The 23,921-nt window shown below is 51.0% G+C and overlaps 2 protein-coding genes and 1 non-coding gene across 9 annotated transcripts; 2 read left to right on the top strand and 1 right to left on the bottom strand.

Annotated features, from left to right (window-relative positions):
• Positions 1-72: 72 nt before the first annotated feature.
• On the top strand, positions 73-18,078 carry CCDC61 (coiled-coil domain containing 61). 7 transcript variants are annotated; one of them, XM_074369386.1, is made up of 14 exons: positions 73-206; positions 7,431-7,589; positions 7,842-7,924; positions 11,252-11,409; positions 11,999-12,160; positions 14,924-15,134; positions 15,234-15,316; positions 15,958-16,127; positions 16,242-16,317; positions 16,522-16,667; positions 16,754-16,832; positions 17,009-17,063; positions 17,553-17,628; positions 17,769-18,078. In XM_074369386.1, the coding sequence occupies exons 1-14, from the start codon at positions 188-190 to the stop codon at positions 17,864-17,866; spliced, it is 1,575 nt and encodes a 524-aa protein (XP_074225487.1). In that variant the 5' UTR covers positions 73-187; the 3' UTR covers positions 17,867-18,078. The 7 variants fall into 7 exon arrangements, with proteins under 7 accessions (XP_074225487.1, XP_074225485.1, XP_074225486.1 ...); XM_074369384.1 differs by having other exon boundaries at positions 17,712-18,078; XM_074369385.1 differs by having other exon boundaries at positions 17,550-17,628.
• TRNAA-UGC (transfer RNA alanine (anticodon UGC)) lies at positions 10,851-10,922 on the top strand. The gene has a single exon. It is a non-coding gene; the product is annotated as a tRNA-Ala (tRNA).
• Positions 18,079-18,602: 524 nt separating the features above from the next.
• On the bottom strand, positions 18,603-22,595 carry PGLYRP1 (peptidoglycan recognition protein 1). The gene is made up of 3 exons (XM_010946842.3): positions 21,999-22,595; positions 19,312-19,433; positions 18,603-18,875 (listed from the first exon to the last, which is right to left on the bottom strand). Exons 1-3 carry the CDS (start codon positions 22,277-22,279, stop codon positions 18,697-18,699), a joined length of 582 nt encoding a protein of 193 aa, XP_010945144.1. The 5' UTR covers positions 22,280-22,595; the 3' UTR covers positions 18,603-18,696.
• Positions 22,596-23,921: the final 1,326 nt, after the last annotated feature.

Raw genomic sequence — 23,921 nt, 5'->3', positions numbered from 1 at the left:
AACCTCTCTACGGAGTTGGCCAATTGCAAGCTTCGGAAGGCGGGTTCTTCTCCGACGCGGGCTAGAGTGACGGGTGTCTGTTTCGACTAATGGGAACTTGGCAGCTAGTAAGCCAGGACCAATCAGAAGCGAGAAGGCCGGATCCTGGGGCGGGGCTGGAGCTTCGGCCGTTGAGCCGCTCGCGAGGATGGGTGTCTGTGGAGAAGGTGAGAGGCGGCGAGAGCGGCCGATGCGCGGGCTGGGGTGGCGATCCTGGGGGGAGGGGGTGCTCTGAGGGTAGAGTGAGTTGGACAGGCAGCTGACCTGGCAGTGTGGGAATCAGGAGGGGTTGCCCTTTAACACGGATAGGCGCTTTAATGACAGGATGTGAGGCGGAGGGCAGTAGGTGAGTTGGGGGGGGGTGTTTTCTGTTTCGTAGGAGGCTCTTTAATGAGGGAAGTGCGTAAGGTAGGAGACAGCAGGTGATAAAATGTAGAAATGCCCTTGTAAGACAGCCTTGGGATTTAATGAGACTTTTTAAGGCAGAGGTTTATTATAGCTCAGTGTGGAGGAGCGGAGGTCCCTGCCATCAGTTCTAAGTTTTGATTTGAGTGGAGGGTAGATGAAGAACAATATTGAGGGAGAAAATGAGTGAGGACTCCAGGGATGAGGATGTGCTTTTACGAGGTGTGAAGGCTTATGATACACGTACCCTTTACTGAGGGCTTACTATGTGCCAGGCAGCTACCACGTGTTTTTTTGTGTGACAACTCTTAAACTTCCTAACAACCCTACCAGTGGTTAAGAGTGGGGGCTCTGGCGTTGGTTTGCCCGAGTGTGAATGCTAGCTTTGCCTCCAGCCCTGTCACTAGGTGAGGTTTTTAACCCTCTTTGCCTCAGTTTCATCATCTGTAGAATGACCTCATCTCTTCTCTGTATCATTCACCTTGCAATTTCACCCAGTCTCTTGGCTTCATTGGCTCTTTAGATAATGATATTTCCAAGTGTTTATCTCCAGTCGAGATCTCTGCCCTGAACTCTAGACTCAAATGTCCAATGGCTGGCCCTTCTCTACTTGGAAGTCTAGCTGACATACAGACTTTAAAACCTTGTCCCAAACCAAACTTGGAGTTTCTCCCCTTCAACCTCAAAACCCAGTTGATGGTAGTTCCAGCCTTCCAGGACAAAAAGCTTGTGGAGCTGTCCTTTACTTCCTCCCCTTCTCTCACCCACATACTGTCTGTCAATCAGCAAATCTCACGGACCGACCTTCAAATACAAACAGAATCCAAAAGTGTCTCACCACCTCCCTTGTTATCACTCTGGTCTAAGCCATCACCTGTTCTCACTTGGTCTGTTGCAGTGGCCTCTTCACTGGTTTCCCCATCTCAGCCCTTGACCCCTCAGTCAAGTTAATAGAAAAGTCAGATCATGTTGCTCCCTTGTTCAAACCCTCCCATGGCTCCCACTTCATGCAGTAAAAGTCTTCACCAAGCTTACAAGACCCCACCCGATCCAGCTTCTCCTCCTCCCTGCCCTCAACTCCCACCAATCCCATTTGTTCACTCTCAGACAGCCTGGCCCCCTTGCTGTCCCTCAAACAAAGCAAATACATCCCCACCTGGGGAATGTACTTGCTGTCCCTTCTGGCTGCTTTGAGTTCCCCCCAGATGCCTCTGTGGCTTCTCCCTCATCTCCTTCAGAGTCTCTTCAAATGTCAACTCCACAGTCAGGCCCTCGCTGCCCACTCAAACTATAATAGCTCCTGTCACTCTGGCTCTTCGCTACCTGGCTTTATTTTCCTTCATAACACTTGCAATTACCTGACATATATTAGTGTTTGGTTGTATCTACTCGGCTCCTTAGACATCCCTCACTAGAGTGTTGGCTCCAACTGGATATAGAACTCAGCACCTAGAAGTCCACATAGGTGCTTAAAAGATGTTACTTGTACTGTTCCACCATTACCACCACTTCTTGTGGGGGGGTCTCCCCGTGATACAGGGCAGGGTTGTTGAGTTGGGAGGGTGTTCGGGTATAGATGGGGTCATAAACTGGGCAGACTGTGGTGGCCAAGGGCAGAAGGTCTCAGCTCTAGTTAGTGCTGAGGGAGCTTGTAGGAAATGCAGATTCCTGGGCCCATCCCCCAGAGATTATGCTTCTGTAGATTTGGCACCCTGCCTGGGATCCTGCATTTTCATCAAGCTCCTGCATTGATGGTGAAGGTCTGCAGCCCTCACTTTGAAAAACAAGCCAGTTCAGAGCTTGGCCTGGGACTCACCCCTAAACTCCTCCTCTGTGGCTGGCTGGGTGCTGGGCAGTGCTGGGGACACTGTCATGATCAAGACAGCCCTTTAACCAGTCTGGAAGTCAGGAAGGGCTTCCTGCAGGAAGGGACATTTGAGCTGAAACCTGGAAGATGACAAGGAGTGAGCTGAGAGGAAACCTTGGCTGTATCTCCAGAGCTTTGAACCCTGTTTCCTGGCATCATTAATTCACAAGCAGCCCCTGATCTATGCCAGGCCCAGGGTGCGGAAGATACAAGAATGATCAAAATGGTTGTGCCTTCATGGGCTTCTGGTCTGTCAACTAATCATTGACTAGTTGCACAGATGGTAACAGCTGACCGAGTGCCAGGCACTGTTTGAAGCATCTTATATGTATTAACTCATTCGATCCCCACAGTAATCCTATGTGAGCCCTTATCTGCACTTTGCTAATGGGGAAAGGCCTGGAGAGGGTAAATGCTTTGCCAGGGGTCACATTGTGGGTAAATAGTGGAGCCAGGATCTGAACCTGGGAGTCCTCAGCCTACAGCGTGTACCATGCTTAAGATGTGAGGCCATATTTGGATTAGTGTTGGGAAGGAAAGGAGCAGAGAGTTTGGAAGGAAATGGAAGGTAGTCAGGGAAGGGCAGCTGAGTGATGAGTAGAGGGATGAATGTGCCAGTCTCTCACTGCAGGATTCGAGGTGACTGTTTCATCCTCCGTAAAATGGGGACTGTTTATAATACCTACGAGAGAGCAGAATTAAGGGTGAGTCACTGGGTGGTAGGTGTGCGTGGTCCTTATCTAAGGCAAAAAGTGTTTGAGGGACAGTGGGAGAGAGAAGGACTGGATACCCGAGGAGGGTGGTGATGGGCTGCAGTGTGCACTGTGGGGGTCTGGATTGTGGGGTATTCTTAAGGGCTTTGGAGATCTAGACAATTCCAGGGGGATAATGTGGAAGGCTTTGGTTTGTATTTTGGAGGTATGCAGGAACAGGGGAAAGGGTTCTATCTAGTTCAGATTCACCCACATGGTGGGGAGGTGAGCTCAGAATGAGGGCTCAGAGGAGTCACTTGGGCTAGGCGTGAGTGTGTGTGTGTGTGTGTGTGTGTGTGGTGGGGAGTACACCGCATGGAGAGTCCTGCTAGGTCATGGCCGCCTGGAATATGCAGTGTGGGCCATGGTGGGGTGGCAGATCGTGGGAAAACAACCATCAGGGGTGGGAGCTGCCACGGGGGACTTACCCATGTCTAGTGTGGGAGATGGTGATGTGGATTTATTTGGGAGGAGCCCAGCGTGGTGGATTGTCAGCCCTGGTCCTGCTGTAAAGGCTGTGAAATCTGAAATATTCAGGGAGCACAGTTTGGGAGGAGGAGCCAGGGCCGGTGATATCACACTGGAAATGGAGAGGGGAGTCCCCTTCGTGAAAGATGGGGGTGAGGAGGGGGCTGGAAAACTGAGTGTGTGTGCTTGTGTGCTGAAGCCATGATGTCATGAGGCCCGAGAAGTGGAGTCAGGTCTGTGGACCAGAGTGGGGCGCTGGGGTGTACACGCGGAGCGCTCAAGGTGGAAGTGCTGATGTCACGGGTTAGCGAGGGCGGAGCCTCGGAGGCACGGCATCCCGGCTGGGATGCGGGGTCGAGAAGCTGAGGCGAAGTATCTAGGAGAGACTTGGGACTGGAACAAGACAGCGACCATGATGGGTCACTGGTCGAAGGTCACAGAGCAATGGTTGGAGTCACAGAGCAAGGATGGAGGACGCAGGTAGAAGGACAGAGTCGGCGTTTGGGGGCAGGTGCTTCAAGGAGGGAGGGAGGAGCTCGGTCCTGGAGAATCCCAGAATTAGGGAGGTTAGTATTCAGGGAAAGCTCTCCGAAGGGAAGAGAGTTGGAAAATGTGTCAGTGGCGGGGTCGGGGGAGAGGGAGTTTACACAGAATTTGAGAGGGAACAGAATTCAGGTGAAATATGAGGGTTATGGAATACAGGCTGAAAATGGGGTGTGTATGGAGTAGAATGTTGGGCAAATATGCGGACAGAATTCAGGTGGAATAGTGTGGGGGACGCAAAATTCAAGTAGAATATGAGAGGACCCCACTAGAACATGGGGGGCTGGGAGTGGCCAGAATCTCGAGGCTCTCTAGGGAATGAGTGACGGGGAGCTGGGGTCAGGAAGGGAGAGTTGAGCTGGCGGGAGTGTGCGATTTATTTGGTCTAGAAGAGGGGAGGAGGGGAGCGGGCGAAGTTTTTACAGGTGAGGGAGGCAAGTGTAAGGGGAGGGTTGAATTCAGGCAGAATATTCAGGGGCTTAATATCTGGGGACTGAGATGCGGCTGTGTCATCAGGGCCGTTGGATGCAGAAAGGCCCTGCTACCTAGGGAAGGGCTATGAATGCGAGGCTTGTGTGGCAGAGTGGGGAAGGGGGAGGGTAGGGCCAGGTTGGTAGTGGTGATGGGTGGGGCGGGTCCCCTTCCTCCTCTGTCTCCTCGGGAGAATTGGTACCACAAGTAGGGTGGTGAATGGGGCGGTGAGGCTGTGTGGCGCGTCCGGTGTTCCCGTGCTGCCTCTGACGCCTTGGTAATCGGCACGGCGCGATCGCTGATTGGCTTGCGGCGCCTGAGGGGCGGAGTGTAGGACACCCGGTGGGGCGGGGCCAGCGCTGCCTGGCACGCGCGTTGGGGGCGGTTGATGAGGGATATGTTGAAATGTGTAGCTGTTTGTTTGCCCATAGTTCAGGAATGATTAACCCTCACTTTTGAAGTCCCAGGAAACGAAAGTACAATTGTGAGAGTGAATTTTCCGAAGGAAAGGATTTCCCAGATTTCGTTAGCCCCTGCAAAGCACCAGAGACCCATCCCCCAAATAAAGTTAAGAGCTTGGGTCTAGAGGTAGAAAGGGGCCTGTTAGCACGTCTGGGGTTCAGGCGCTTGTCCTTGGGCTTTTGAGGAAGGGGATCTGTGGGTGCACCTGTTGGGTGGTATTCTGGGAGACCCTGAAATTACTTGCAAAGGTTATGGGCCTATTCATTTATCTGGGGAAGGATCGGAGATCTCGTAAGATTCTCAAAGGCACAAGGACTCTAAAAAGGTTAGAAATCACTGGCCTGGAGTTTCAGGGCTCATCTTTTTCTCACAATATTATATTTTCCAATATCAGACTTTAGGAAGGACTAATTGGGGAAAGTGTGGGGACTAAAAGAGGTGATGGGGAGAGAATGAGATCAAGCACTGGAGGGGTCCTCGTGGTCTGGGTTAGGGGCAGCCCTGGGTGGTTCTGTCTTTGGAGTAGCTCTGGGACTCTGGACAGGGCCCTTTTTCTTATGGAGCCTCAGTTTCCCCATTTGTACACTGGGGAGGGATTGGGCTTGCCTTGTCGCTATAGCCCCTTTCAAGCTCAGAAACAACAACAAAGTAATAGTAACAAGAACAATGATGATTGGATGTGGGGATGAAATAGATGAAGGGAATTAAGAGGTACCAACCTCCAGTTAGAAAAAAATAAGCCACATAATCTGGTCAATAATATTGGAATAACTCTGCATGGGGATAGATGGTTACTAGACTTACTGTGAAGAGCATTTCATAATGTATGCAAGTATCAAGTCACTGTGTAATACACCTGAAACTAACATCCTGTTGTATGTCAACTATATTTCAATTTAAAAAAATGATGATGCTGTTACGTACTGAGTGTTTGCTGTGTGGCTGTATGTCAGGCATGGGTCAATTTTGCCAAGGATTTTGACATGATTAATTCATTTAATCCTTACACCAATCCAAGGAGATGAACGCTGTTATCCTCCTATGGGCTTACAAAGGCCTGCAGGAACATCATCTGGCCCGTTACATCTCTGATCTCCTCAATTTCCCCCTCTCCTTCCCTCACCCTGACCTCCTTGCTGTTTCTGAAAAAAACTAGGAACATCCCACCTTGCAGCCTTTGCCAGGCTGTTCCCTTGCCTGAATACCCTTCCCCAGATATTCATCTGTCTCCCTCCCTCACTCCCCCCAGGCCTCTGCTCCCTGCAGGGTCGGGGTGGGGCTTCCTTGGCCACTTTAGCCAAAAGAGCAACCCCCAACCCCTAGCATCCTCTTTCTCCACTACTTGACATTTTTATGCCTCTGTTACCGCCCTCTTTTCATTTATTTAAAAAATTTTGGGGGGGGAGTTATTAAGTTTATTTATATATTTATTTTTGATGGAGGTACTGGGGATTGAACCCAGGACCTCATGCATGCTAAGCATGTGCTTTACCATTTGAGCTGTATTCTACCCTTTGTTGTCACCCTCCTGAAGGTAGGGACATAATCTGCTTTCTCTACATATCCCCAGCACTCAGGATGGCATGTGCTTTAAAGATAAGGAATCTGGCTCCAAGAGAGGTTAAGTTCCTTGCCCACATATGTGCACAGAGCTGAACCCAAGCAGCCTAGGGCTCCCATTCTGAACCACTCCCTAGAATCCAGGCTGAGAGTGAACACATGACCCTCTCCTCCAGCTCCTCGTAGAACTAACAATGAGTAGTAGTCCTATTGGCTAAGAGAAAGTACTTACGCTTGCAACAGACCAATGAATAGATCAATTATTAATTCATTTAAATGATTTAAATGTACCATGGATAATATGTTATCCATACACTGGCTGTTCGCTCCACTTGGACCACGTTCCCTCAGGATAGCACATGACTTGTTCCCTGACCTCCTTCAGTTCTCTGCCCAAATGTCACTTCCATGGGGAGGCCTGCCCTTGACCCCCCTATTTAAAATCTCTGCCCCACTTGATCACAATACTCTGTTTCCCTTTCCAGTTTGACTTTTCTCCCCAAGTGTTTGAATAAATGAATGAATAATAAATCTATAATGAGTATAAGGATGAATAAATTAATAATCAGTAGTAGAAATTATGATTCTCTTATTGGAAATCATATTCTATGAACCAGTGTGTATTAGGCATAGTAATGTGCAGGACACAGTTCTGAGTGCTTTTATGCATATTGTCCAATTTAATCCTCATGACAGCTCTATGAGGTAGGTGCCATTACTATACCCATTTTTTCAGATGAGGAAACTGAGGCACAGAGAGGCAAAGCCTCTTTCCTAAGGTAACAGCTGATACATGGTGGAACCAGGATTCTGGCCTTTCAGCTCCTCTGAGCCCCTCTGAGTCTCTGTCTCATTCCTCTCAGCGACACTGGCCATGGACCAGCCAGCCGGCCTGCAGGTGGACTACATCTTCCGGGGTGTGGAGCATGCCGTGCGGGTGATGGTATCTGGGCAGGTGCTAGAGCTGGAGGTGGAGGACCGGATGACGGCCGACCAGTGGCGAGGCGAGTTCGATGCCAGCTGTGAGTGTGCCTGTCTGGGTGGGCTCTCCTGTCCTTCCCTGGGATCAGCTTCTCCCAGAAGATGAGACCAACCAGGATCCTGTCCATCTGCCTCTTCTACCTGACCAGAGGCTCTCTAAGGTGGGGAGGGGGTATATGGCTCATTCCTCGGGCCAGAGGCAGTGGTATTGGGGAAAGTGAGAAAGCTTGGGTGCATTGCCCTTGGGTTGGGCAAGTGGTCAAACCTCAGGAAGGACTTTTCTCCCTACCTAGTCATCGAAGATTTGACTCACAAGACAGGGAACTTCAAACAGTTCAACATCTTCTGTAACATGCTGGAGTCAGCCCTCACCCAGGTAGGGGCCAGGGCTGGGGGCTGGGGGAGGTTTCTGTTTCCTGAATCTCTGGGAGGGTAGATACCCACCTGATGTATGCAAGACCTCTGCCTTGTCTTTCATTGAAAGAACAAGGCTATCTTTGTCTTTTCTTCTTCCTCAAATGTAAATGGCTTATTCTGATCGTAATTCAAATGACAGTGATTCTCATGTAGAAAATTGAAGTCACAGAGAAATGTAAAGAAGAAAGTAAAAATCACTCCATTCCTAATACTCCTGGTAATATTTTGTTAATATTGTAATGAAAATCACTCCAGCCATTTCTCCATTTCCCTATTCACTTGTGAATGTGTGTGTATGTATGTATGTGCAGATCTATAATTTTATAGATAAAGTTGATATATTTCCTAAGGAATTCTGTAATCTGCTTTTAAAAGATTCAGCAATATTTCAGTCGGGGTAGGGTTTAGCTCAAGTGGTAGAGCACATGCTCAGTATGCATGAGGTCCTGGGTTCAATCCCCAGTACCTCCTCTAAAAATAAATAAATAAATAAACCTAATAACCTCAAAAAAAAGATAAAACAAACAATATTTCATAAAAATTTACAAAAAAGGATAAACAATATTTCATAAAAATTTAGTCACATCAATGAGTACAGCTAATCATTCATCTCATTTACTAAGCATCTATGTTGTGCCAGGCACTGTGGTAGGCACAGGGAATACAGCGTTGAACAAGAGACAAAATTCCTGCCCTGGTGAAGCTGATATTCTAGTGGAAGAGACAGACAATTGAAAAAAAATATAATGTCAAGTAGTTAAAAGTATTAATAGGAAAAAAAAAGCAGGTTGGAATTTAGAATGACAGAATTTCTATTTAGACATTTAAAAATTGTGAACTACGTAATTTCTCTGATTACAGATGAAATATGCACTCATAAAACTGTGATGATACTAAAGTAATGTGTGACTGAGAAAGTGAGAGTCTAAATCCCTTACTGTCTCCCATCCAAGACTGTTAACATTTTGGTATCTCTAGGTATAATGGGCTGTATGTATATAACAGCACAATGGCCAAGAGCATGGACTCTTAAGTCAGATTTATCACTACCACTTACTACTTGGAAGCCCTGGGCCAGTTACTTCCCCTCCATGTCTTAGTTTCCCTATCTGTGCTATGAGGATGATAGTAGTCCCCATTTCATAGTGTTGTGAAGATTAAATGAGTTATAGGTAAAAAGCTTAGAATAGTGCCTGGCTCATAATATACATGTATTGTCTGTTTTTATTATTATTACAACTTCTGAGTTTGTTATCCTTGTTGGTGGTTGCCTAGTATTCTACTGTGCCCATGCATTATGATTTATTTAACACAGTGGTTCTCAAACTTTTTGGCCTCAGGACCCCTTAGGCTCTTAAAAATTACCGAGGACACCAAAGAGTTTTTGTTTACGCAGATTTCACCTATCAGTATTTGTTTGCCACGTTCTAAATGAAAACCGAAAATATAAAGATATTTATGAATTCACTGAAAAATAACAATAGCAAACCTGTTATTTTTTTTTTAATTTGTTTGTTTTACTTATTTATTTTTTTAATGGAAGTACTGGGGATTGAATCCAGGATCTCATGCATGCTAAGCATATGCTCTACCACTGAGCTACACTCACCCCTCCAAACCCCAAACCTGTTATATGTTAACTTAAATAACATTTTTATGAAAAATATATTTTCTAAAACAGAATTACTTAGTAAGAAATATAACAGCCTTTTTTTTTTTTTTAACTTTTTGCAAGTCTCTTTAATGTCTGGCTTAATAGAAAACGGCTAGATTCTCATGTGCTTCTGCATTCAGTCTGTTGTGATATGTTCTGGTTGAAGTACATGCAGAAAAAAAATCTGCCTAAGAAAGATCTGTAGTTGGGAAAGAGAGTCCTTTAATAGCTTTTTCAGATAATTGAGTATATCCTCCTTCGCTAACACATTAAAACTGGACATGTGGTAGTTTCTTAAAGGTTTGTTGTAATGTGGAGTGTGAGACCATATCAATGGACTTTTCCTATTTTGTGACCTTAAAATCTCTTGATGTACTTTGCCTGGATCTCTTAGCCATTTTGTAACATCACGCATTTGTAACACCATTTGTAACACCATACGTTGGTCATTTGGAAAATATTGGTTCACTGAGTTGTGCAGATCTTCTTGGTCATTTGGAAAATATTGGTTCACTGAGTTGTGCAGATCTTCCAAAAGTTGACACATTTCATTGTACAATACCAGGAAGTCACATTTGTTAAGATTCTCACCGATATGACCCAGGAAGTCTTTCAACATTGAGAAGCCATCAAGCACACAGTGGCAGAGACAAGTTTTCCAAAATTCTAATTTTCGCTTTGAAGTTTGAATTTTCTTGTTGGCAGCCAATACCGTGAGCTGTTTTTCTTGAAGTGACAGGCTCACTTTGTTCATTTTGGAGAAAATGCTTGCCAAACATCCCAGACTGAATAACCATAGTGTTGTCTGTCAGTCCTTTTTCAAGTAAAAAAATAGCGTTCCATGAAAAAGTGGCTAATTTAGCTCAAAATTCAGTCGCACAAGTGCTTTTCCTGAGAAAATGTCTACTTTGGTATGTGGCCCAACGTGTACTTTGCATTTTGTCACACACAGTCGTAAAAATCTCAATGGTCAAGATTCAATAAAATGAATCATTTTTACGGGTTCATCAAGAATATTCCTAGGCTTCATTTTCTGTGTCTTTTATCTATTTATTTGTGTGTTTGTTTCTCCCTCCTTCCCAGCCCCACTGCATGGCCGTGAATACAATGGCTACAAGTACCTTTGATGCCACTGGCTTGCTTTCTGCTTGTGGGCACCAGCAGTTCTACCCACCAGGACTTTTGCACCATCGGTGTAAATGTCAGCACAGCAAAGGAAGCAAATGAGGGTGGGGGTATAGCTCAGTGATAGAGCGTGTGCTTTGCATGCACGAGGTCCTGGGTTCAATCCCCAGTGCCTCCATTAAGGGGAGAAAAAAAGAGGGGCAGATGACATCTTAGTATTGACCTCATGGACTCCTCTGAAAGGGTGTCAGGGACTGTCAGGGTCCTCGGACAATACTCGGAAGCCACAGCACTAAGCCATTCCCCGTGCTTAAGCATTTAGGCTCTTTCCAGTCTCTCCCTCCGATGATGTCCTGTGCCAGCCCCTATGGGGCAGGGACATCTTGATTACCAGCCTCAGTGTCGGAAAGCCCAGCAGCCCACAGAATGAATGGAGTGTGTGGGCTGGGTGCTCTGGGTATGGCCATGCTGGGTCTTGTGGCGACTCCTCCCACTCTCTCCCAACAGAGCAGTGAGTCGGTCACCCTTGACCTGCTGACCTACACAGATCTGGAGTCCCTGCGGAACCGAAAGATGGGGGGCCGCCCAGGCCCCTTGGCCTCAAGATCGGCCCAGCTCAACTCCAAGCGCTACCTGATCCTCATCTACTCTGTGGAGTTTGACAGGTGGGTACAAGGGGATGGCTCCAGGTCCAGGCTGGTAGCTGGTGGGCAGGTGGGAGAGAATGGATAGGACTTAGGAACCCCTGGTACCCAGGGCGAGGTGGGGATGTTGCTTAAGCCTTGCCTTTGGAATCTTCAGTGTTAAGGTTTATATCACTTAGTATTGTGTTTGAGTACAAGTAGCATGGTAACAGCTACCAGTGTCTTAAACAAACAATGGTTTATCACATAACAGGTTGTCTAGGTTGGTGGCTGCTACTCAACAGTTTCATTAAGGACTCAGGCTCCTTTTGTTTTGTTTTTGTTTTTCTTTCGTCATCCTTAATGTGTTGGCTTTTTGACGTCATCCTTATCGCTTCATGGTCACAAAATGGTTGCTGGTCGTCCAGGCGTAGCATCTGCTTCAAAGCAGGAGGAAGAGGAACAGGGCTGTGCTCGCTAATTGTATCTACTGTTTTTATTAGGATAGCAAAAGTGTTCCCAGAAGATGCCCAACAGATTTCCTTTAGTGTTTGGCCAAAAATGTTCACATGTCCTTTCCCAGAAGGATTCTTGGCCTCTGAGATGCCACGGTTCTAATCCTCCTTCTCAGGATTCACTACCCGCTGCCCCTCCCGTACCAGGGCAAGCCAGACCCTGTGGTCCTGCAGGGCATCATCCGTTCATTGAAGGAGGAGCTGGGCCGCCTTCGAGGGCTGGACGGCCAGGACACTCGGGACAGCCGGGAGACTGAGATCTGGCACCTACGGGAGCAGTGAGTCCAGGGTGGGGTGAATGGGCGGTTGGGGCCAGGGGCGCACGTCCCATCATGCACTGAGGGCCCAGTGCTTAGCCCTGTTGGAAGGACAGCCATCCCTCGTTCGCCAGATATTTATCCTGAGCTCCTCCTCTGTGCCCGCTTTGTGTTAAGTGGTGCTGGGGACACAGCAGTGACCAAGGCAATCCTGGCCCTGCCCTCCTTGGGGCTCCCAGTCTGAACAGATCTGTATGCAGACAGTGAAGGCTCACCATGGTTGGGGCTTGGGAGCCCAGAGGGAGAGTTGACCGTGCCTGGTAAGGGAAGGGTGTTCTAGGTAAAGGGAACACCATGTGCAAAGACAGGGTGTGAGGTAGGGCTACATTCAGTTGAATCTACCTTCACTGAGCACCTCTTTTGTGCTGGCGCCTTCCCTGCCCATCGTGTAGGGCCAGCCCAGGGGCCAGATAGACATTGATCACATAACCCAGTGTAGCATTGCAAATGGAGATGGGTTAGACAGGAAAGGGAGCCTGTGCTATGGGAGGTGGGAACAGGAACTGATGGGGTCTCAGAGTGGGCCAGGTGAAGGGGTGGGGAAGAGTGTTCTAGGCAGAGGGAATAGCATGTGCAAAGGCCTTGCATTAGATGGGAATATAGTGAGGACGATGAGGAAAGAGTGAAGTGAGGAAGGGCTCTTGGCATATTTATTGAGTGCCTGCTGTGTGCAGAGGGCTATGGAGGGGCTGACTGGGACTTGGTCTCCACCTGAAGGGGGCTCCACTCCTTGGAGAGGGCTAATACTATTTTTAGTAATAATAATAATAGAAGCTAATGTTTATTGTGCATTTAACTGTGTGCCAAGGACTCTGCTCAGTGCTGCATGGTTTAATTCATTTTATCCTCACAGAGTAGGCACTACTATCGTCCCTATTTTATAGAGGAAGAAACTGCGGCCCAGGAAGTTTGGAGAACTTGCCCCAGGTTCCACAGTGAAGTAATACGGCCAGGCTAGATCTTGAATCCAGGCAGTCAGCACAAGCCCCCTTTCGTTCCTCAGCCACTGTACACTGTTGGCAGCTGCTGGCCCAGAACTGAGCACCCAGTGCTGACAGGGAAGACCAGACTTATGCCCTCCCGGGAACGGGAGCTCATGAGGCTGGAGAATGGAGAACCTTTTGAGTCTTCCCGGTGCGTTTGCGTGGGTGCGTTAGTGCATGTGTTACCCAGGATGGCCACGAGGTGGCGTTGTCTGCCCTGAAATCCATAATCAGCCGGTTGCTTCTTACATTCCTCTTCCAATCTTGGAGTTCGGGAAGACTTCAAGATTCATTCATTCATCCATCCAACATTTACTGAGTTCACACTGTGCTAGGCACACTGCCTGGCCCTAGTTGATGTTTATTGAGCCGTTACTGAGTGCCGGACAGAATCTTAGCACTCTTTATAGATTCCTACAACCTTATAGGTAGGTATTATTATCATCCCACTTCACAGAGATGTGAAGTGAAATTGTGTCAGGTCACCCAGCTTGTAATAAGTGGTATAAGCTGGGCGTCGTCAGCCTGGGCACAGAGCCTGTGTTCCTACATAGTGACCAGACAGCTAGAGTGAGGATGCAGAGAGAGAACAGATAATCACACCCATCAGTGCCAGCTCCACTATGATTGGTGCTGGGAAGGAAATGTACAGTGAGCCAGGAGAGCAGGAAACAGAAGGGCGTGACCTAGCCTAGCTGGGGGGCAGGCCGACTTCCCTGGGGAACAGGGACGTGATGTTTGAAGGATGAATGGAGTCATTCCTGCCAGGAGGAGAGAACTGCATTTGCAAAGAGCACCAGAGAGGAGGTGGGAGGAGGGGAGGGGAGGGGGGAAGTCAGCTGAAAGGGACCGAATGGGGACGCCCCTTGGGGAGTGTGGGGGAGACACAGATTTTTAAAAATGTTTTATTAGGAAAAATTCCAGGAACACACAAAAGTAGACAGTAGTATAATGTACATGTACTTGCGCCCCAGCTTCAGCGGTTGCCTACATTTTTGCCCATCTTGTTTGATCTACATCCTTTCCTCTCTCCTGAGAGGCAAATCCCAGATATTGTATCTCCTCTGTAAACACTTCAATATGTATCTTTAACATATAAGGGGGTCTTTTAAAGACATATAAGTACTGTTATTATATCCAACAAAATTAACAAAAATTCCTTCGTATCATCTGATACACCCAGGGTGTATATGTTGACACCTCTCTGGTTATCTCACAAATATCTTTTTGCAATTGTCTTGTGTGAATAAGTACCCACATATGACCCACGTTGCAATTTGTTGTGTTTCTTAAATCTCTTTATTACACACCCCCCCCCCATTTTTCATGCTACTTCTTTGTGAAAGAAGCCAGGTTATTTGTCCTGTACAGTTTCCCACAGTGTGGATTTTGTTCATTTTGTCTCCATGGTTCATGTATTCACGTGTCCCCTGTATTTACTGTGAAGTGGTTCAGATTCAGCTAATCAGATTCAGGCTTCTGGGATGACACCTAACTCGGTGGTGCTGTGTATTTGCCTACTGTCAGGTGCTGTTGGAACTGATGAGTTTGGTTGCTGAGAGCTGGATCCCTGTTTTATAAAATTCCCATCAGCCCAGACTCTCTTGGTGGTTTTCATTCGCACTTCTCTAATTACCGATCAAGAGATGGTGCGTGCCCGCCCCGGTGGAGGAGTGAGGATATGGGACCGTGCCCCTCACCCTGCCCCAGCTCTCGCTGTCTTCCCTCTACCTCCTCCCAGGGTGTCGCGCTTGGTGTCTGAAAAGCGCGAGCTGGAGGCCCAGTTGGGCCGATCGCGCGAAGAGGCGCTGGCTGGGCGAGCGGCGCGCCAGGAGATCGAGTCACTGCGCGGGCTCGTGCGCGGCCTGGAGCTGGAGCTGCGGCAAGAGCGCGGCCTCGGGCACCGCGGGGCCGGCCGCCGGAGCCAGGATTGCCGCCGGCTGGCCAAGGAGGTGAGGGGGCCGGGCTGGGGGGCTGGGCGGCTGGGAGACCGGCAGGGCACTAACCTGGACTTCAGTCTGGATCTCTACGCTCCGCTTCCCTCCCGGCAGCTCGAGGAGGTGAAGGCGTCGGAGCGGCGCCTGCGTGCCCGGCTGAAGACGCTGAACGCCGAGCTGGCCATGTACAAGAGAGGGTGAGCGGCGCGGCCTGGGGTGGGCGGGGCCTGGAGGTGAATGGGCGGGGTCTAGGTGACGGGGCGGGGCCGGGTAGGATGTAGAGGAGGGCGGGTGAAGCCTGAGAGTGGGCGGGGATGGAGGGATGAAAGGGGCCTAATGGACGGCATGGGGCTTAGGGAAGGACTCAATAATTGAAAACGATGGGAGGAGTCTGTAGAGAGACGGGCCGGCCTGCGGCGGCATTCAAGAGTCTGGACATGGAGATAGGGACCAGAAAGGGGCGGGGCCTGAGGTCTAGTTAAGCGAAAGGGCGTGGCTCAGTAGGTGGGGATCTGGGTTATGTTTGCTGGCGTTGATTGGGGTGGGTGTTGAAAAATTAGGAAGGGGTTTCCAGGGAACTGTGGAAGATCTCTGCGAGAAGGGTCAGGTGAAAGTGTGTTAGGATGTAGAGAAGTGACAGATGGGTTATTTGGGGGTTTTAGTGGGGCTCTGAGAGAGGTGGACTTTGGGAGGTTTCTGTGAGTCGCGTGTGAGGATGTTAATGGCTAGGAGTTGATGGGAGATGAGCCTGAAGGTTCGGAGATGGTGCGGTCCAGGAAGAGGCTTAGGAAAGGAGTTGTCGCCGGTGGGAAACCAGCAGTGGGTTCTGTGATCCCAGGAGACGGACTCCGCCGGTGGTGCAGCCTTCAGCCCGGGAGGATCGGGCTTCGACGTCTCGGGAGCGCTCCACGTCGCGTGGCCGTGGCGCCGCCCGGTCCTCATCCCGGGAGAGTGCCCGCGGGGGCCGGGGTCGAGGCCGCCCTGCCCGCCCCTCGCCCTCGCCTACAGGTCTGTGACAGCCCTGCCCTGCCGGTGGGAGGAGGTGGATGGGAATGGAACTCTGGAGGCGTGATCCTGTGACTCCAGCCTCCTCTTCTCTCCACACCCCCCGCCCGGTCCTAGGTGGTCGCGTGCCCCGTTTCGACCCAACAGCCTTTGTGAAAGCCAAGGAGAAGAAGCAGAGAGAGATCAAGATGAAGTTAGCACCCATTCCCTCCTCACCTATCCACATCCCTGCCCCTTTACCTGACCCTCTGACCTCTGGCCTCATCCATCCCCATCTCCCATCTCCATTACCTGTCACCTGCTCCATCTCTCCCCTTTCCCCTACCTGCTCCCGCAGCGACGCCCTTCCCCGAATTAGTTGGGCAAATAGGTGGGCGGCTCCTTTCTCGTTCCGTAGGCAGCAGCAGCAGCAGCGGAACCGACTGGGCAGCGGAGGAAGCGGTGACGGTCCATCCATCTCCTGGTCTCGCCAGACTCGGCCCCCTGCTGCCGTGACCGGCCGAGGAGACGCGGCTAACCGCTCCCGAAACCGCAGCTCCTCCGGTAACTGGACTGGAGTGCTCGGGGCTGGCAGGCCGTCTGGAGGGACTGGCAAGAGCGAGAGGCTCACACTCTCCTTCTCCCTCTAGTGGACAGTTTCCGCAGCCGCTGCTCCTCCGCCAGCTCCTGCAGCGAATTCGAGGATTTCTCTGAATCCCTCCCTAGAGGGTAAAACATGGACTAGGGGAAGGGATGGCCTGCAAACGGGTGTCAGGGGAGACTGGAAACAGCCTTTTGTAGAGAAATTGGGTGATAGAAGCTGGAGCCTTGAAACTAGGGAAGAGGGAGAGGTGGCAGGTGCCACAGTCTCCTTCCATTGGTCCTTGATTACTTTCTCCTCTCAGCGTTCGCTGCCGTGGGAAGCCCCCCAGCCCCACAACCTGGAGTGGGTCCAACACGGTGAGTGCCTTTCCTCAGGCTTTGGACTAGACGGCTAGCATTGAACCACCAGGAGCTCTCTGTCCCTTTCTCCCATGATTCCATGCTAGGGGATCAGGTTGTAGAGGTGGTCTCGAAATTCCTCTGGAGGCAGTGTTTTGAGACCTTTGGATTGGAAGGGAGGATGGGTGGGGGCAGAGGACGCCAGTTAAGAGCACCGGCTCTGGCCTCAAGTTCCTGGGTCTTAAAACCTGGCTCCCCTTCCTGTAACCTGTGTGACTTAAGGTAATTACTTAGCTTCTGTACCTCAGTTTCTTTATCAGTTAAATGAGCATGGTTATAGCATTCACCTCAGAGGGTTCTGGTGAAGATACAAGGAGGTTATTGTGCATTTAAGTGCCCGGTGGGATCAACTCATTTTTTATGTGGTCCTTTGGTTGAGAATTTCCGGTGGGATCTGGGGGGCTGGAATAGAGGGTGCCTTATCCCCTTTCCTGCCACCCCCAGCAGCAGAAGTCCACCCCCTTGGAACGCGGCCGCCATCAGAGACGCCTGGCCAATTCAGGGGGCTGGGTCCCCATCAAAGGTGAGCCTGGGCCTCCACATCTCCCTCTCACCTGCCCAAGAGCCGGCGGGATGGTACTGAGGGCGGCATATTGGGCTCCGTAGCTCCCTGCGGCTTCAGGCCCTGCACAGACCCCCCGACCCCAACGCCTGCTCTCGCAGAGTACAGCTCCGACCACCAGGCAGCTGACATGGCCGAAATAGACGCCCGCCTGAAGGCCTTGCAGGAATACATGAACCGACTGGACACGCGGTCGTGACCTCGGAAAAGTACTGCCCTTCCAGCCCCACCCACCGCTGGCTTCGGCGCGGGGTGGGGCCGGTGTGTCCTGGCCCCGCCCAGATCCCTGCCCCTCCTGGTGCTCAAGAGGTCTCAGGTGTGTGTGACCTTGACCCCTCCCTCTCCCGCAGGCATTGCAGGCTGGGAGGGTGGGTGTGTGCATTTTGTAAATAAATGTATTTGCCCTCGGGATCCCTCAGCTTACACTGAAGGGTGGGGGTGGAGTGGGGAGAAGTGAAGCTTGGGTGAGGGGTAACTGGGACCTGTGTGTATTTCTGAAGTTGTCTGTGACTGGGAGGCAGATTGGGGTACAGGCTCAGGGAAAACTCCCGCACTCTCGAAAGCAACGAAAGGAGTGGGGACCTGAAGGGTGGGAGTGATCAGCTCATCCCCAGGTGGCCCAAGGAGAGATGCTGCACAGGATGTCTTTGGCGGTGTGGTGGAGAGTGGGTGTCCTCCAGCATGGTTCACTGCCCAGCAGCTGAGGACCCCTGAGCTGCTTTTTGTGACATGTCGGCCGACTTGGTGCTAATTCCTGCACTCTGACCTGAGACCTCTGGGTTCTGAGCTGTGATGTTACTTCCAAGCTGGGATCTCTGGGGTCTTGGTTCAGGGGGCCTCTGGGTTCTGAGCACCAGAGAGGACTGAATGCTAAGAGGATGGGGCTGTGGTGGCTGGGGTCTTGTGAGAGGGAGAGAGGGCAGGGGACATGGGAATACAGTTTGAGCTTCACCTTTATTGGGGGAGGGGGAGGCAGTGGGGTTTCTGACAGAGTGGGGATGGGAGCGGTGTGCCGAGCCGGAGAGGGCCTCATGCGCGGTAGTGTGACCAAGTCTGGATGATTTCGTAGAGCCGGTCACCTGGAGAGAGGGTCGGCTGCACATCCCGGTGTCCTTTGACCTCGTAGTTGGATCTCAGGGCTCCCAGAGCCACACCACAAGCCAGCAGATTCTGGGCTGCCCGGAGGGCGCGGGGCGGGGGCACTCGATCTGGGGGAGGGTAGAGGTAGGGGTTAGGCTGGGGCTTCCTGGAAAGGCAGAGGTAGTGTCGGGTAGTGCTTCTGATTGTGCACTCCGAGCTGGCCCCCTAGGGCCCAGAACCCAGTCTGCCACTGCCAAGCAGTGACTTAACATCTCTGTGCCTCAGATTCCTCATCTGTGAAAGGGGAGAATGACAGCACCTGCCCAGAGGTGCCCAATAGCTAGCTGTCATTTACCAGACACTTCTTAGGTGCCATGGACTGAGCTTCACTGAAGCTGTGCAACTGAAAATGGCCTTTACCCAAAGGAGAAACAAGGCTCAGAGAAGCAGTCACTCGCCTGAGGTCACAGAGCTTGTAGCTGGCAGAGCCTCCCACTGACTACACACCATGCTGTGTCACCCCCCGAGCTCCAAGTCAGCCTGCAGGCTGGACAAGTCACTTACTCATATAGTTGCCCATGAAGGAGATGCCTATGGATATGGGGTTCCAGGTGGGACCTGCGTGGGCGCCCTTGATGTTCCAGCCTCGGCCTTCGTACACGAGCCCATCTTCTCCGATCAGGAAGCTGCATGGGTAGGTGGGCTGGATGAGTGAAGGAGAGCTTCCTGGGGGAGGACTCCCACCCATCCTCTGCTCACCCCGCCCCTGTCCCTGCCATTCACACGCCATTTCCCCAACACCCTCCCCTCATCTTCCACAGTAATAACAATGACCATGGCCCTTGCCATTGTCAAGCATAGCTCTACATGCACCTTTTTTCATCCTTGCAGCAACGCTGTGAGCCACCACTGCCCCCATCCTGTAGATGATCAGAGAGGAGGCAACACCTGCCCAAGGTCACACAGCTGGTCTGGGGCAGAGCCAGGGTTTTCACCCAGGCCTCTCATGACTCCTACCCACGTGGTCTGATTCCTTGCTCTTTCCTGCCTCCCTGGAGGATTCATTGAGCTCTTGGTTTGCTAACTCATCTGTAGTCCTCACAGGCAGGCACTGTTATCCCCCCCTCCCCCCTTGAAGCTGAGGATGCAGAGACTGAGATTATTTAGCCAACATCATGTCCTAGAGTTAATGCTTCTCAGAACTTTCCAGTGAGAAGTTCTTCTGCCCTCTCCCCAGGCTACTTCCTGCTTCCTCTTCCCTGCCAGGGTGCATTTGAGTGACAGGATCAGGGACTCGAGGGTTGGCACAGCAACCAGACACAAACCCCAAAGCCTCAGCATCTGTCTCTTTGAAGTTTCCAGTCCTGGGACTGGGAGCAGATCCTTAAGACTCATTCAGCACATCTTGATTGAGGGAGTCTGATTTGGCAATTGCAATTAACTAGACAGCATTTTGGAGACACAGGATTTTCCACCTCAGCCCCCTGGCTCACACAGTCACCGATGATGCACATAATGTGGGAACTTCTGAATAACAGATCCTGAATTTGCCACTTGGAAAGCCAAACTCTTAGAATCTAGACTGAAGAAGCTAGAAATACCACAGTGATCCTGGCCCCAGGCCTAGGCTGGTCAAGGCCTGCCACAGCCCCAGCACCTGGCACAAACCATTGGTGTTCTCTATACACTTGTTAAATGGATGCATCTAATTTAAACCTCAACCACCACCACCAGGTGGGTATAGTCAGGAGCTCCATTTTACAGGTGAAGTAACTGAGGCTCCAAAGGAGACGCAACAAGGAATGGGGATTCAAAACATTTGAATCGGGCTCTGAATCCTAAAATCTGAGAAACAGATTTCAGTTTGCTTTTCTAAAAAGTGATTTAAGCCACTTTGCGGAGTCAAGCTCTGGTCTTTGTTACTTCAAGGGAAACACTTAGAATCAGAGCGCCTGACCCTTGGAAACAAAACTTTGAAGTTGGAGACTTTGAATTGTAAAACCTTGAGCCAGAAGAGCTGGGGATCCCCTTGGAGGCATCTAGATCTCTGAGTGAGGCCCTCAGATTTCCCACCCTCACCCCAGCCCTACAGGAGCAGTCTAAAGGTGGAGCCTGGGAGCCTGCATTTCCAGTCAGCTGATTCCAAAGCTCTCTTGCTGCAGAAACCCTTGTGCAGGACCCCAGACTATTACCTTGGAGAGGGAGCTGGTGGGCATGGGCCCCAAGAGGCAGAGCTAACCCATCTCTACCCCTGTTTCTGCCCTCTGGCCCCCCTACAGTCTTTTCTCTACCCAGCAGCCAGACGGAAGCAGGCTCATATCCCTCCCATGACTCCTATTTTACTCAGAGTAGAACTCAGCTCCTCCCTGTGGCTCACAGGACCCTGTGCCATCTGGCCCCTGCCAAGCCCTTCCTCACTTCATGTCACTCTTCCCACCTACTTCCAGTCACCCTGAACTCTGTCTTTCAGACATGCCCCACTCACTCGGCCTTCTGGCCTTTACCTCTGCCATACCCCCAGCTCACTACAGTCTTCCCTGGGCTCCCCTTTGCTGGAGCCCTGCCAGTCCCTCTGTTCCTTTTCTCATCGCTTCTATTGCCACCTGTCTTCATCTTGTTGACTTAGCTTGTCTGTCACCTGTTGCTCCTTGCTGGTCTTATTTAAATCCCTTTGGGTTGGATTCATACTGTTCATAGCTGTATTCCCATCCCAGCACCCGGTGCACAGCCTGGCACGTAGTAGCAGGTGCCAGGAGTCCAGGGATTTGGGGGCTGCCACTCCACTGAAGGTCATGTCCTTAGCGTTTTGCCTGAATTGGCTGGCTTAGTGATGGAATGGGCCACCATCCTATTGACTTTGGAGAGGAGGAAGATGAAGCTGAAACGGAGGGTGAATGCCTGCCCCAGGGCTCAGCCAGCAGTTAAGTGGATCTGGGACTGGAACCTGGCCATGCCCAACCGGCCCGGGACTTCCCCAAAAGGACACCTTCCTGTGTGGTGGCAAAGTCTGTCCCTTCCTTTGAGGGGCAGAGCTTAAACTGCCACCCCTTCTCCTCCTAGCTTCTTTTTGCTACCTGCACACGCCCAGCCCTAAGTGGATACCCTGGGGAGAAACAATGATGCTGCACGGTTGAGTAAGGGGCCCGGGGTGTCAGCCAGGTGGCTCTAGAGCCGGGTCCTGCGGTCTCCCACGCCTGCACACCTCTCCCTCCCCAGTCCCGGCGCCAGACTTGGCTCCCGTCTTCACTCACTTGTAGCCCACGTCGCACCAGCCCAGGTTCCGCACATGGTAGCTTTGCACGTTCTGGGCCTGCTGCGCGCACGAAGCCGGGGTGTCGCAGTGGCTGCCCGCAGTGTGCGACACCACCACGTAGCGCACCGGCCGTGTTAGCCTTTCTCTGCACTCGGACGCCAGGGCCCTCCACTCTCGGCGGGGCACGATGGAGCCGCAGGCCGGCGGGTCTTCTCGAGCCGCTCCGAGGCTGAGGAGGGCGAGGAGAGCCCAGACAAGCAGCGCGCAGTGCCGGGTCATGGCAGGCAGATCGCGCGGGGACAGCTGGCACCTCGCGGCTGGCCCTGTGCTTTTATCTGCCGGGGCGGAGTGGCGGGAAGGTCTTGCATCACACCACCAGGGACTTCCCGGTGGGACCCCAGACTCCACTTCCTTCTCTGGTGGGGTTGCAACCAGGTTGCTATGTGGTCAGATCCGGGGGAGGTGGGGAGGTGGGAGCCCGTGGTAAAGCCAAAGGGCCCCTCACCTAGCCGAGAGCAGGGGTGGGGAGAGGCACACAGGCCCCTGGGCACCTTGCCCTGTGATTTCTGGAGGACCTAGGGTCTGGATCCCTGCCCTGCTTTGTCTCTCCTCTCAGTGGGGCATTGGACGGATCACCAGGAATTTAACGCGGAAGAGAGGCCCCGGGCCTCTTCTCCCTTCCTCCAGCATGGCTGAGGAACAAAAGATCCCCCTTAAAAAACCCTCCTCCCAGGCCTAAGCCCGATGTCATTTAACCCTTGCAGCAAACTGAAGAGATGAATATTGGGAAGCTCGTTTCACAGTTGAGTAAACTGAGGCCGGAAGAGGGCTAGTAACCGTTGCTGACACATGGGAGACAGTAGAGCCTGGTGGCCCAGTGCCCCCGTTCAGAGCCAGGCTGCCTGCGTTTGAATTCAGGTGACATTCCAGCGTGTAAGCTAGGGCAGGGACTTCACCTTTCTGTGCCTAAATTTTCCTTACCTGCAAATGGGAATGATAATCGAAAGTACCTAACTCATAGGTCAATCCCTTAGAAGATGTCTGGCTCATACTGCCACGTAAGCATCACAGGGACTTGACCTCAGATCTGTCCTTGGTAGTAAGCTACATGCTTTGCTTTATATGTGTGCCTCCGGCACTTCCCTTCTGCACTAGAGGGAATCCGTGGTCCAGAGAGGAATAGCCATTTGCCCAGCATCACTCAGTGACTTGGGATCACCTGTTGAGGCAGAAGGCTTTCCCAGGGGCTTTGCCCTACCCAGGCCCCATTTCCCACTCCCTTCTAGAGCACCTGGTGAGTTCAGGGCAGGCTGCCTGGCTTGTTCTTCTTCCTTTCTTTCTACTTTGTTAGATTAAAAAAAAATTTACAGGGGGGAGGGTATAGCTCAAGTGGTAGAGCACGTGCTTACTATGAGGTCCTGGGTTCAGTCCCCAGAACCTCCTATTAAACAACAAACAAACAAATAAGGAAACCTAATTACCTCCCCCCTAAAAATTTTTTTTTCACAAAAGTAACATATGCTAGCTGTAATGAGTTGAATTGATACAAAATGTTAATCACCTGCGTTCCACTCCCTCCAGCCCTGCCCACCTGAGGTCACCAAGAACAAAGTGGTATGTTTTCTTCCACCATAATCTCCGTGCTCAGGTAGATCATGCTTACACTATCATGCTATTACTGAATGGTGCCCAAGGCAGCGCTAAGCACTTCCATGAATTATCTCAGCACATGCTCCCAACAGGTCTGTGAGGCAGATATTATTAACCTTGCCTTTTTACAGTCAGGGAAACTGAGGTTATTACCTTCAGGGAGAAGATGGTGATGCCAGGGTTTATCTGCAAGCTTCCTGGCTCCAGAGATTAAGTTCTAAATCACATTCTGCTTCCTACAAACATATATAAGGACATATTTTTTTTTAAA

The sequence above is a fragment of the Camelus bactrianus genome, chromosome 9, assembly GCF_048773025.1.
Source record: "Camelus bactrianus isolate YW-2024 breed Bactrian camel chromosome 9, ASM4877302v1, whole genome shotgun sequence".
NCBI lineage: Eukaryota > Metazoa > Chordata > Mammalia > Artiodactyla > Camelidae > Camelus > Camelus bactrianus.
Note: the sequence above shows the minus strand (reverse complement) of the source record. Positions and strands in the feature narration are given on the sequence as shown.

What these genes read in the sequence shown, in the direction of transcription:
- CCDC61 (XM_074369383.1), top strand. An exon ending in AGGCGAGTTCGATGCCAGCT is followed by an intron (nt 7,590 to 7,841) that starts GTGAGTGTGCCT and finishes CTCCCTACCTAG; the next exon opens with TCATCGAAGATTTGACTCAC. An exon ending in TGGAGTCAGCCCTCACCCAG is followed by an intron (nt 7,925 to 11,251) that starts GTAGGGGCCAGG and finishes CTCTCCCAACAG; the next exon opens with AGCAGTGAGTCGGTCACCCT.
- PGLYRP1 (XM_010946842.3), bottom strand. Translation starts at nt 22,279, where the DNA reads ATGACCCGGCACTGCGCGCTGCTTGTCTGGGCTCTCCTCGCCCTCCTC. An exon ending in TGGTGCGACGTGGGCTACAA is followed by an intron (nt 19,434 to 21,998) that starts GTGAGTGAAGAC and finishes CTACCCATGCAG; the next exon opens with CTTCCTGATCGGAGAAGATG. An exon ending in CTTCATGGGCAACTATATGA is followed by an intron (nt 18,876 to 19,311) that starts GTAAGTGACTTG and finishes ACCCTCCCCCAG; the next exon opens with ATCGAGTGCCCCCGCCCCGC.